The sequence below is a fragment of the Cololabis saira genome, chromosome 4 (assembly GCF_033807715.1).
Source record: "Cololabis saira isolate AMF1-May2022 chromosome 4, fColSai1.1, whole genome shotgun sequence".
Taxonomy (NCBI): Eukaryota; Metazoa; Chordata; class Actinopteri; order Beloniformes; family Belonidae; genus Cololabis; species Cololabis saira.
In genome coordinates this window covers 23,767,867-23,781,152 of record NC_084590.1, presented here as the reverse complement: position 1 = coordinate 23,781,152, position 13,286 = coordinate 23,767,867, and the positions used below count along the sequence as shown (strand labels likewise).

The window sequence follows — 13,286 nt, the reverse complement described above, 5'->3', positions numbered from 1 at the left end:
GAGGGTAGACTAGTTAATACGACAATTTTTCCTTTTTTCAGTGCAAAAGACTGTTTTAATGAATGAGTCAAGTTTATTTATTTGTTTATATATGTCTCACCTTTTTCAGGTGAAAATTTGAGTCTCATAATAAATAAAAAACAGAATAAGACAATGAAGCAAACAGCAGACATAATAAAAGCGTCACTGAAGCCACAACTGCTGATTCATAACAGTCAACAGTAACGATGTAATAGAACAACAGTGAAGAAGTGAATACCAAATACTCAGCTTCATAGGATCCTGTTTTTGGATCAGGTGTGGGTAACCACCAGCAGTCTCTGGGTTTGAGCAGAGGGACAAAGATATGTTGAAAGATAAAGATAAAGCTGCAGTTTGGAAACTAACATTGGTTTATATGATGGAATACAAGCTCTGTCAAATTAACAGTGACAGATGAAAGGCCCTCAGCAAAACAAAAACAATGACACAAAGCCAGTGAAGTACTCTCCACTCGATGTGAGCTATCCACAATGACGCGCACACCCTTGAGCAAAAAGATCCTTCTCAGCACTGACTGTGTGCTGCGGTTTGTTTTGAGTTTGGCATGTGGACCGTCTGGGTTCCCACCGTGAAGCCTGTAGGTGGCGTATCAAATGCCAGTAACGCTCAGATGATTTGGCAGGTTTGCAGTACTTGTCAGATGAACATTTTTCAACTCTTCCTATTTTGCTTGATGCGTTTATCTCAGACAGTTCAAGTTCTCTTTTATTATGTCAGGGAATCATTCCAGTTTTCATTTTGTTACATCATCCTGTTTTTCTGTCTATTTAGAGCGTCTGCTGCATTATCAGGAGCGAGTCTTACCCATCCTTCATTCTGTGGGGACCGAGTCACATCTACTTATTAAGAAACATTCCCACATGGAGGCCATGATTGTGTATTTGGGTAAACACAAACCAGCAAAATGTCTCACTCTACATCTTTGTAGTGTATTGTCTTCCTGCATTACTGGAAACTTAATCTCTTCTTCTGCTTTACAGCCAGTAAAGCGGATGTATCCAAACACGGGATCATAAAATTCAGGGAAGAGCGAAGCATCTTGGGCTTGGGGCTGCCCTCTGGAAATTTCCATGACCGATATTTCGTACTCAGTTTTACCTCGCTCAGAATGTACAAGGAAGTCAGAGTAAGAGTGACACAGGTCACAGCAAACATTTACACTTTTGTGTTTTCATTTATCCGCCTTTCACAGGCTCATGATCTGGTTTGTTCTCTTTCTGCCAGAGTAACCGTCCAGAGCGGGAATGGCCAGTAAAAAACTTGAAGGTTTATCAAGGCATCAAAAAGAAAGTCCGTCCTCCTACATGGTGAGAAGCTGCATGACCATTAAATTAAGCAACAGGTAGCTCATCTGAACGTTATATCTTTGATACCAAGAGAAATATCGGTCCTGAAGATCACAAATGATCTACATGTTGCAACAGAATTAATCCAAGATTTCTCAATGGATTTTTATTTTGTGTGTGTGTGTGTGTGTGTGTGTGTGTGTGTGTGTGTGTGTGTGTGTGTGTGTGTGTGTGTGTGTGTGTGTGTGTGTGTGTGTGTGTGTGTGTGTGTGTGTGTGTGTGTGTGTGTGTGTGTGTGTGTGTGTGTGTGTGTGTGTGTGTGTGTGTGTGTGTGTATATATTCTAAATTGAGCTTTTACTGTAGTTGCTCCACAACAAAATAATGTAAAATAGTAGTTAATTCCTAAAATTGCATATGGAATTTCTCTTGTTTGTTTTTTCCCACTCATCTAAAGTACTACAGTGCCATGGACTTATCAGCATTAGACCATTAGGGGGCAGAGTAAGACCAGCAATCAGTATTACAAGTACAGCTGTTGAAGAAAATCTTCCTGTGTTTCTAGTTGGGGTCTGACGTTGGTGTATGAGAGCAAAAAACAAGAGAAGCCGGAGAGACAACAGTGGTAAGTAGCTGCCTAGTTCTAAACTATCCAAGTAGCATTGAATCTAAAATATACAATGTATTACATGGGTCTGTTGTTGTCAAAATAAAGGTAAGGTTAAAAACTCCTGCAGTGAAAGCAGCATACTATGATAAAACAAAAAATGGGGGTGACAGCCTTCACTGCAAGGTCATTTAGGTGTTCTGACATTTCCTGCGCTTTCATGTTTCCCGTGAAGTGGCTTTTTTCCCTCTGCGACAGCTTGAACACATTTATCATATGCATGTAAACACAACAAACATCAGAGGAAGCTGGGGGGCTCTCTTTAGGCAGAGAAAACAGGTCAGATCCCTGCATGTGAGTTTGGAGAAGGAAGCGAATGAAAGGTCGGCTCCACCCAGAGGGGAAACACATGAGTACACCTATAACCGTGGCTATATTCTGTCCCAAGTCTGTTCACATATACGTCCTTCCTCGCATGCGTGTGTCAACTAAGTGTGTGTATTGGAGATGTGCATCACTATCACTAAGGCTGATGTGATGAACAGTTTGATGCACAACTTACAATATATTAAATGTGAAATAACATGTTTTCCCTGCTACTGCCACGCAATCAAATTGCAGGGGTGGTTTAATTTGACATTTTTGGTTTTACGTTGTCTGTGACTTCCAGAAACCCTTGACACACCAGCTCTGCATTTTGCCTTAAATCAGCCCGTCTTTCATTTATCACTTTAACTATTTACCAATGCACTGATTGATTATATGGTGTAATTATTGTAATTACTGCCAGCAGTTTGATGTGCTACGCCTTTTACGACATCACAGAAAGGAAAGCAGAAGGGTGTTTTCTATATGAGAAAAAGCTGTCTACTTGAAGCAGTGGGTACAGGGGTGAGACACAGATGGTGATAATAAATGAGGTGGTGGCTCTACTGATAATGATGGATGAATCTGACTTTTTTTTTTTAAACATCTCAGCTTCTTCACAAATTGTCATTAGTTTGCTTTTTCTTTTTACATCTAGGTACAGGTGCATTAATACTAACTGCTGAGCCTTACCATAGCTAATGTGTGTGTGACCACGCACACACAGGTTCTGTTCTGTTAATGTGTGTGCATGGTTTGCTGAGCCCTGCGTCGGTAACAGCAGTCGACATCTTCCCAGTTGTAGTAGGAGAGCTGCCCCCGTCACGCTGTGGGCCACATCATCTCCAGTTATGCTCCATTGTCATGTTCTGAAAACAGAAACAGCAAGGAAACATGTCAGGAGTGAAGAGAGTGAACGGGGAGGCAGTGGCAGATAAAGAGGTAGAAGTCTTGTATTGAATGGCAGACACTTTATTCCTTGTTAGAAGCTTTGATTTTACCACAGATTAAAGAAAACAAGAAGTGGGGGGGTTGAGGATGAGGCAGCAGTTGAAAGCATGATCAAGTGGATGGGGTGCTAATGTTGATGCTCCTCCAATCTTATTAAAATGCACTTAACATTGCTTTGTTTTGTACTGGAATTGCTTCTATCTGCGTCTAAACTCCTCTTGACGCATCAAAATCCTCTTTTGGATGCACTATATCGCTGTGCTTGTGGGGATCTAAATATAGTTTTAAAGCCTTATGGATACTCTCCGATTTTGGATTTGTAGCTCTCCATAATTCGTGTGAAAATTTGTAACATTTATTCTTTGATAGATGTACTGATCTTTCACAGATCAGTTACTAGTTAATTGTAAGCAATACTAAAAAAGTCAGCTGTGTTGGAGAATCACAGCTTTAGAAACACAAGCTCTTCTTTTGAATCCCAGCAAGCACTAATGATCTCTGTTAGGCATAATGATGCAAGCTAGAGACAGGGAGGAGCTCTGTGTGTGAGGTGTGTGTGTGTGTGTCTGCTAAATTTCTGCCTGCGGTATACACTGAACGATGTGTGTGTATGTTGTTTGTGAAGTCTCTTTCTATCCCTGTTGTGTCTCAAAGGCGAGCACTTGAATACTTGCTACAGTCTAAATTGGTGCTTCTAACAATAAGAACTGTATAAATAAAACGTATTTATTTAGCATCACAGCATGGGTGATGATTCAGATCACAATGGGATGGGAACCTGAGTCGCATGAGACATGCGCTTACACACATATACGATTATTGCAGACACTCAAACTTTTTACAGACACAGACAGACTCGTAGTGCTCCAAGTCTCAGTGTTTTTCTTTGCCTTCTATTTTAATTTAGGGATCCAGTTGAGTGTTTATTCTTGTGGCGTCACCACCGGGCATCATAGGAGAGAGCATGTCAATTTCACTTAAACGTTTTGGATGCTTCTGTGTCTTTCTGTCAGTTGTTTTCTTCTTTTGTCTCTTAAAGTTGTTATGCCTCCAAATTCTTTTCTCCTGAGATGAGATGTGCATGAAAATACACACTCACAGACAATCCGCCTTTTGAACTGTTGCACAGTCTGTTTCCCTTTATCATTATTTATTTGCAGGTATCTTTGCTGTGATGGACAGTCAGAAATGAGGGAGTGGTATGCTGCATTTCTTAGTATCCAGGTGTGTACTATCACACACGCTCACTCACTCACTCATTCAACAATACCGCTCTTGTATCGAAGAGGACATGTGAAAAAAATAAGGTTCTCTGTATTTGAGTGCATATATTTTGGTGTTTTGAAGTGACTAGCAACGTTAAACTTCCGACAATACACAACCATGTCACATTGGGACTGCTTCAGTCTGAAAATGTCATTCAGTAAGCTGTTTACATCGGCAGGGTCCTGTGACATCACAGACACAGATTCATAGTACAATTATCAAGGGTTTTCTTGTTTATCACTAATTGGACACCATGATGAATTGGCTGTACCTCTGAAGTGGATAGTTTTAAAATGGAGAACCCCATAGAGGAAGTTAGGATTGTAATACCACCGCGGGATTTTCACATCTATTGGGGTGTAAACACATGGTTTCAACCACTCTTTGGCACTTCTTGCAATACCACTTTGTCCCACTAGAGGTACGCTTCATTGTGTCTAATACTAGGGGCTGACACATGAAGGCGCTATGATATGCTGTCCCCATGTGGTCAGAGATGGTACTGCAAGGTAAAATGGATTTAAAAGTTAGCTTTTTTAACTGCATTCCTTTCGGCATTTTTATCAAAGCATTAAAAGCCCTTTTTTCAGGGAATGGCATCATCTTTAAAAGGGGAGTATCTCTTTTAATATACACATGTAACAGACCTGCTGTAACTCAAATTTATGTAATGATGTTAAATTAAAATTAACCTATAATCTATTACTTTTTGTTTCCACTGGCTGATAATCTGTATAACCTGTAAAAACTAAACTGTGACACCTAAAGAGAAACTGTAGTTTTGCTGATTATGATGATAATTAGTGAAGAAAGCATCATTTTTTTCCTCTCTGTCTCTGTGACACCGTCTTTCTTTGTCCACTTTGTATTCAAGTATGAAGGCGATGTGTGGCCTCAGGATGGACTCCAGCAGAGCCAAGTGAGCCGCGTACTGCCAGATACGCGTCATGGTAACGTGTCACTGATACCACTGCGTGGCAGTGAAAATGAGATGCGGAACAGCGTAGCAGCTTTCAGTCAAGACGCGCTTGCTGTGAGTCAATCTGCCAATCACGGGGACTAATCTAGGACAAACCAGGCCACTCGAGCTCGAGTTGCTGGCTAATCAGAGACTTTCATTCTAACCAGGCTGTATAAACCCTCAACCTTGATCTTTAATTGAAGAGCAGAACAACATGCTCACATATTGTACTACCTGTGGGGTATGTATTTTGAGGACTGATTTTTGTTGAGAATATTTCCCTTTGAAAAGCTTCTGAGGTATATTTTCTGAATCTTTTTGTCAAAAGGAGGACAAGCGTTGGGGGTTTAACCCTTTGCAGAATGAATTGTCTCTGATACATAATTTAACTGTGATTCAATGATCATGACAAATCCTGGGTTCTTTAACTGTGGGATTTGCACAAATGTGGTTTGTGTGTTTTCAAATCCTGGATGAAAAGACAATACTCATTTGTGTCAGGCCCTGAAAATGGTTAAGAATCCAGACACTGTAATGAGGAGTAGACAGCAGGATCTTCATATTGCATGTCTTTTAGACTCAAACTCAAAAAAAATAAACTGGATGAATCCTATCGAAACTTACAGAAACATTTGTGGGTTTAAACATTTAAATTAAATGTTGTCCCGTAGGCAAATGGCCTGTTCATCCGCACCAATACCAGCCTCTTCATCTTTTGTTTAATAAAAACGACGTGAAAATCCCAACCACTATATTCAGTCTTGGTGTTGTGAGAAAACAATTTTCCACAATCAAAGATTGTGATGTTGTCTCCTGCTGTTTTCTCCCTGTTACGTAGAGCTCACTAGTTTGCTCTAGACAGAAGTGTCACATTAGCATCTGACTCTGCCTGCTGGAATATCTGCGAGATCCGACATGTTTCCTGATATTTTCTTCAGATCCTCACCTGTTCCGTCTATTGACCAGATGAGGGTTTGTTGTTTGTTTTTTTTCGCTGGTGATGTGATTGCTTTGGTGGTGGGGCAGGAACTGTGCTTGTGCAGTGTTTGTTTTAGAGAAGGAAAGATGTTTACTTTGTCACTATGACCAGTTTTCAATCTGAAGTGAATGTGTAAAATCACAACCTTGTAGGTGTGAGAATATCTCAGGGTTTGATGGTATTCTCTTTCTTATTATGGAAATTATTCAGATATCAAACAGAACCAGATTCGCTCCTCTTGATGTGAATCCATCATATGTGTATTTATTTCTAGTCGAGGCTTCTTTCTCATTCTTAAGCCCATTTAGAAGTCTTCAGTCCATCACAGTCCTCATGTATCATTAGATCTAAAGCAAACTTTCCCATTTCCTTCATCTGTGCACCTTTGTCATCAACCCTCTGTGGTTTATGTTTCAGCTCTTTAGAGACGTGCGATAATGCTTACAGCAACGGCAACATCCAGGTAAGAAACATTCATTGTTGATGTTGAAATCTAATCATTGCCCCCTGTTTTTAAAATGAGTTATTCATTGTTTTGTTGAATGCGAGTAAATCCCAGTACAAAAGCTTTTAATAAGCCAATGGTTATCTCTGTATGCCAGCTCACCTCAATAATTACGTCTTTAATAAGCTTTTCAATTTCAGGTGACCTTAGCAATAAACTTCAATGTTTTGCATCAAACATAACATTGTTCAACAAAATTTGAAATCAAAATATTATCTTAAAATATATAATATTTAATCCACACGAACGTATAAAAACAGGTCAAAAATATATAATCGAGTAATATGTTTTGTTTACATACATTCAGTGCAGACGGACCAACATTAGCTTAAGAAGACTCGGGTAATAAAACAACCCCCCCCCGCAAAAAAAAAAAAAAAAAACCTGAAAGAACTGCAGTGTACCAAGGTCTTCTGTCTGCAAATCAAGCCCATATCATCACCACTGTGCTTGGCAGTATATAAAATGATAGCTCAGAGGAAAAAGCTATTTACTCTTTCTAACTTCAAAAAGATTTAGCAAAGAACTTTGAAAGGCTCATTTAAAAAAACAACAAAAAACAACTAAAAATCTATTTAATTTGTGACCAGGCAGTGACTTTATTCTATTGCTAAATCCAGGATCCAGTAACAACAAAAATTAAATCTACTTTGACCCCAGTCAGGCTAAAAGTCAAGTTTGTTTCTGTTACATGAGTGTGACAAGTGACATGAAATTTGAGTCAGAATTAAAGCGTGATGCCTCAGTTGAAACTAATATGATGTTTTTTTTCTGTCAGGCTGGGTTTGTGTTTATCGCCTGACTACAGCTTATTGAGTCCATCTCTCATGAGCAGCCTCATAGCTGGTTGCCATGGCTCTGGCTCCGAGACGTTTGTGGTTTGAATGAGGATTTTAAGCTTGACCTCCCTAGGGTCTTTGAAAATACTGTGATTCTCCAAACTCATTTTAGCTTTAGTGAGACTGGCTGCATGTTGCATTTACTATGCACAAATACTAACCTGAGCGGATGATCAAAGACACACAGAGACATTTTTATAAACATAATCAGAATCAGAAATAAGTTTAATGTCAAATTTTTTACACACACACAACAAATTTGTTGTGGTGATTAGTGCAATACAAAGACAAATGAAAGCTGCAAGCAGCAATGCACGGGCCCTCGCACCCTTGTGCACGTTCAGGCGTGCTGCAGTGGAAGCGCTTGTATGACTTGCATGTAGATTCTTCAGGCCTGGACATTTAGCGGATGACACCACCCACGACTCTCTATACCAAACCATTCAAAAGTTATGGCAGAAAGTAGGAACTATCAGATATCGACCAATCAGATGAAGGGGCGGGGCTAATTTGCACCAATTATGTTCAAGGACTCAAAACCGAGTCCGATGACACCACCCACGAGTCTTTATGTCAGACCATTCAAACGTTATGGCAGAAAGTAGGAACTATCAAATATGGACCAATCAGATGATGGGGGGGCACGCTTTTTGGCGTCTTATCGTCGCCACGGTAACGCTTTGAATTGAGAAAAGTAATGCGCATCGTCGCAGGATCAAGACTCACATTTTGATGTATAACACACCTGGGTGCACGTTACGGTTCGGGCGAAGAAACAGCCGAAAAAATGGCATAAATTGCGCCAAAATTACACTATTAATTCAAAATGGCCGACTTCCTGTTTGGTTTTGGCCATGGCGCCAAGAGACTTTTCTTTTAAGTTGCGACATGATACAGGTGTGTACCGATTTTCGTGCATGTACATCAAACCGTATTGTGGGGCTTGAGGCACAAAGTTTTCTAGGGGGCGCTGTTGAGCCATTTTGCCACGCCCATTAATGCAAACCATTAAATATCAAATTTCTCACAAGGCCTGGCTTGCGTGCATAATTTGGTGATTTTTGGGGCACGTTTAGGGGGGCGAAAAGGCCCTCATTTCGTAGGAAGAAGGAAAAAAAACGAGAACGAGAAAAATTCCTACAGATACAATAGGGCCTTCGCACTGTCAGTGCTCGGGCCCTAAATATATAATGAAAAGAGAAAATGTACAACATGGTGGTTTTAAAGTGCCCGATATGAGTCTGTGCAAAGTTGACCTAGGATGTGTGTTAATGTAACGCATAAGGTCAGGATTGGAGTCTTTTATGTTAATGTAACGTAGAGTGGGGTGGGGGACAGTCCGTGGTAGATGGGGGAGAGGGGGGACCGGGCCCTTGTTGATGAAGACAGCTGCAGACGGGAAAAAACTGTTTTTGTGGCGTGAGGTTTTGGTCCTGCTGGACCGCAGCCTCCTGCCAGAGGGAAGAGTCTGGAACAGTTTGTGTCCGGGGTGGGAGGGGTCTGCTGCAATCTTTCCTGCACGCTTCACAGTCCTGGAGGCGTGCAGGTCCTGGAGAGATTAAAGATTGATTGATTGATTGCTAATGCTGAATCCCTGATGTTTGTTTCCTTTTAAAGGGTGGGTGGTGAGGCACATCAGCGGACCCCTGAATATTCCAGTAACTTCATCAATCTGTGATCACACAGACCAGATCAACTGATGCCCGGGGAGCACGGACACCTATATTGCACATGGATGCTGCATTTTCCACTCTGATCAAAAAGTAATCCAACACCAGGATCATATGTAAAAACACAATCTACACTGGTTTCCATACACAGATGACTTCTGTAAGATGGATGGAACAGATCACATGGACCTTTGGCCTTAAAGGAGGACGACGTGGTGACGTAGCACAATCGAAATGAGGCCTTTCTTTAGTCGCTTCCTGCTTGTTGTGCAGAAATTTTGGACCCAGAGTCTCATCGTTTCCACTGGTTACCCGAGTAAAGACAGACTCTCTGCGAGAAAACTCAATGTCACGATTCCAATTATTTCCACGGAAACTAATGTTTAAACTAACATTATTTTAGGGACCAATATAGTGCTTAAAAATATTTAAAATAAAAGTCTGACAATGATTTGGAGCCGAATCTGTTCTTCTGTCTTCACCTGAAGTACTACTGCTTAACAAATCAGTGCTATAGATGTACAGCTAAGCATTAAAGAATTGTTTAAAAAAAATGACAGCTGGTGTTAAAAGGTGTTGTGAGGTGATTTATTTTTTAATTTTTTCTGGACTTGAGCTGAACATGAATTGTCATCTCATCATCTGTTACACTGCAGGCCGTTGCTTTTCAAAAGCTTGGTTGTAGTTTCATATTTGTGCTCACGTGTGGTTGTGTGCAGCAGTGTACGAGGACACATGACGCACGTGGGGCTCAACTTTGTTATGTTAAAAAATTGACTGCTGGGGCGTAAAGCAAGGACGGTCCTGCACTTAAAAAAAAAAACAACCTTTGTGTTCATAAAATTGAAACATGGAAGTCACAGCTGAAAGCAAAATATTTTTAGCAGAGAAAGGTGTAATAAAATAAAAGAATAACTTGATTTGTTATTATTCTTGTGCACCTTTAAAGTCAGATTTTAATCCACATTTATTCATAACAGATGTTTTGTCTGGCTCATTGAATGTCATCTCATCGGGACTGCCTTCTCTCTGTTTTCTTTCTGTATTCCTGGGATTGTGTTTTCATTTACCAGGAATATTTCTGAATACTGTAAATTTAGTAGATGTGATTTAACAAATGTAAACACAGCATAGAAACTTTAAAACTGTATATTTTTATAGTTCGGGGCACACAGTTCTATATCAGAATACATTGCAATGTCTGTATCATTCTGTCAGGCGGGATCACAACTTGTACATATTTAGTTTAAGGATGAATCTGTCTGCGGTTGCTAAGCAGCCGCATCACCCGTCCTTAGTGTTGTTATCTGTAGATGTTCTTTTCTGAAGAGATTTATTTATTTTGACAGCAGGGGATCTCAAATGCTGTGCAGTCAAACGTTTGCTCATTCTCTCGTGATAATCAAGATTTTCTGCTAAATGTTAAAGGACGCGACTCCATTATTAGACGGTAATGAGTATAAACAATCTTCAGGAACAACAACAAGGTGAATCGTTTTAAACAGACACGAGCGTGTTTGAATTTTGTAAGTGTACAGAAAGTGTAAATCGAGGACTTCACCCAGGTACCTCACCAACGACTGTCAGCAGACGCGGGAGGAGACTTCATACATCAGTAAAAATATATTTCTGAAAAAATGGGCAGTTGTTAAAAGAAGAGGCCATATTTGATCGCTAATGAAAGTTTACACTCCTTACCGTCTAATCATAGACTTAGGGTTGTTTTAACCCTGAATGTTCCTTTAAAGCCATCCTCGAGCAGCACCTGTGAAGAAGGTTTAGTTGCAGTGTGTAGCCATGTGTGTATTAACTGGTGTCAGAAGTGACTTAGTTCTTTGTAGAAATGATGGCGTCTCTGTAGAAAGTATGCACTCTTTTTCTTTTAAGTTTTATTATTAAGGGCTTTCATCACTGTCACTGACGGTGAGATTTTTAGTACCAGTATTACACATGAATTAATTGTTGGACCTTTCGTTTACAAGGAATCAACACCAGCAACATTGATTGATCAAAAACTCTACAGTTGTTTTTTTAGTTTTTCCGTCAGTTCTTAATGTGGATGCATTTATAGGAGTTGGGATAAATATGTACTTTTTGTTTCGATCATTATCCAAAAGTGTGTCTTAATTGTAATTCATTGTTGTAAAACAAAGCACAGAGATTAATACACGTTTTCTAAGCTGGCTGTTATCTCTCTGCCTCTCTCATTTATGCTTTTGCACGCTCACATTTCTGAAACTTTAATAAACACATTCAGCTAGTTGTGTATTTGTGCATGCGTGTGTGTGTTTGCTTTAATATTAATTTCACTGTTTGCCACCTCTCCTATCTGTAGACACAAGCTTGGCTTTAACTACTCCCACAACACTTTGCATTGCATGTTCATACAGTGTACGGTTAATATAAAACTTTTGTCAAGCCCGCAGGTTGCATGACAATGTCGTTCAAAGCCATAAAATGCAAGCAATGTGCTTTGAGGAAAAACATCAGCTGTCTGTGTGTTGTGGGGTACAGTACGAGCCCTGGGGAGGTTTTCTGTGCATGTTTGTGAGCGTGTGTGCTTGTGTGCGTCACTGTGTTCCACCAGCTCTTCATTCATCTAAGTAGAACTGACACATCAGGGTCACTCTGTACCTCGAGACACCCACAGGAGAGCCCTGCAAGGGACTCGCACCCAGGAGATCTTCACTAAACTGTTCACAATCATCTCAAATGTGCACAGGAAACCCACCAGGGGTAGAAAAGCATGCACACATACATGCTAAGATGGCCTTTACTATATAGGCCATGGCAGCAGTTGCATAACGCAGGGATGGAACCGGAGAAAGGTCATGAATGGAAGAAGGAGATAAAGTAAAAACTGGGAATGCGGCTTCAGGGATGGTCCTACAGGAGGTACGATGTGCCAGCCAGCTTGCCGGGACCTGTCAACCCACCTGCCAGCATGCAAAAAATAAATTGTAAATTTTCACTGAGCACAGTGTGCCACAAGCTCCCAAAATAGACAATAAGAGGGACTTCAACAGCCACCTGGCCTCCACAGACATCTGGACGTCCACCTGTGTGTGTGCACGTACGCGTGCCACTTCATTCTCAGCACACAATAACAACAAAGCGAGTGAGTGACACTTGAAATGGCTTTTATTACACGCAGAGTGGCTTCAAGTGAACAAGGAACCCTCATTTAAGTGAAGTTCAGCCTGAACTGTTGAGGTCCAGCGTTGGTAAAGGTGCCTGACTGTTTCTGACCAGCATGGATGAGGTTCTGCTCCGCTTAGTGGACATTAGTGATGAATATTTAGAGTCGTGTTTTAGGGGGATTATATGTAGTTGGACCAATGCATATAAAACTAAATAAAATACATTTTTAATACTTTGTAAGTTTATTTTGGAGGTAAAGAGTTCCTGAATCGAAAAATCTATGAACAGTACCACTAATAAAGGGTTTTCACCTTTGCGATGCTTCACCAAGCCTTAAATGTACCTGTCTGCAGCCGTTTGTGGGTCTGACTTTATTTCTTCAGCAAATACCCCCCGCCACCACCACCACTTTCATCAGGTGTGATGATTAAATCATCCGTTGCAGTATTCTCAATCTTTTTCTGTCAGTTCTTTTCATACACTCCGCTGCCCCCCACATCTGGAACTCCCTCCCTGAACACCTACGTCAACCCCAGTCTCTGGACACTTTCAAAAAGGGGCTTAAAACTTTCCTGTTCAGGAAGGCTTTCCCTGGTCTTTCTTAGATGTTTTTATTATTTTTATGCTTTCTTTTTCTTCTGGTCTTTTATGTGTCCTGACTTTCCCTTGTTTATG

General features: G+C 40.5%; 1 protein-coding gene across 3 annotated transcripts in view; it reads left to right on the top strand.

Annotated features, from left to right (window-relative positions):
- The window catches only part of LOC133441668 (arf-GAP with Rho-GAP domain, ANK repeat and PH domain-containing protein 1-like), a 66,062-nt gene extending 54,332 nt beyond the window's left edge, over positions 1-11,730 (top strand). For 2 of the 3 annotated variants that reach the window (XM_061719206.1, XM_061719208.1), the window contains 8 exons: positions 814-927; positions 1,023-1,168; positions 1,267-1,349; positions 1,892-1,951; positions 4,411-4,474; positions 5,391-5,549; positions 6,874-6,919; positions 9,418-11,730. In XM_061719206.1, the coding sequence (XP_061575190.1) occupies positions 814-927; positions 1,023-1,168; positions 1,267-1,349; positions 1,892-1,951; positions 4,411-4,474; positions 5,391-5,549; positions 6,874-6,894 (647 nt within the window). In that variant the 3' untranslated portion in view covers positions 6,895-6,919; positions 9,418-11,730. The remainder of the gene's footprint in view (positions 1-813; positions 928-1,022; positions 1,169-1,266; positions 1,350-1,891; positions 1,952-4,410; positions 4,475-5,390; positions 5,550-6,873; positions 6,920-9,417) is intronic. The other variant, XM_061719207.1, reaches the window with a different exon arrangement.
- The last annotated feature ends 1,556 nt before the right edge of the window (positions 11,731-13,286 follow it).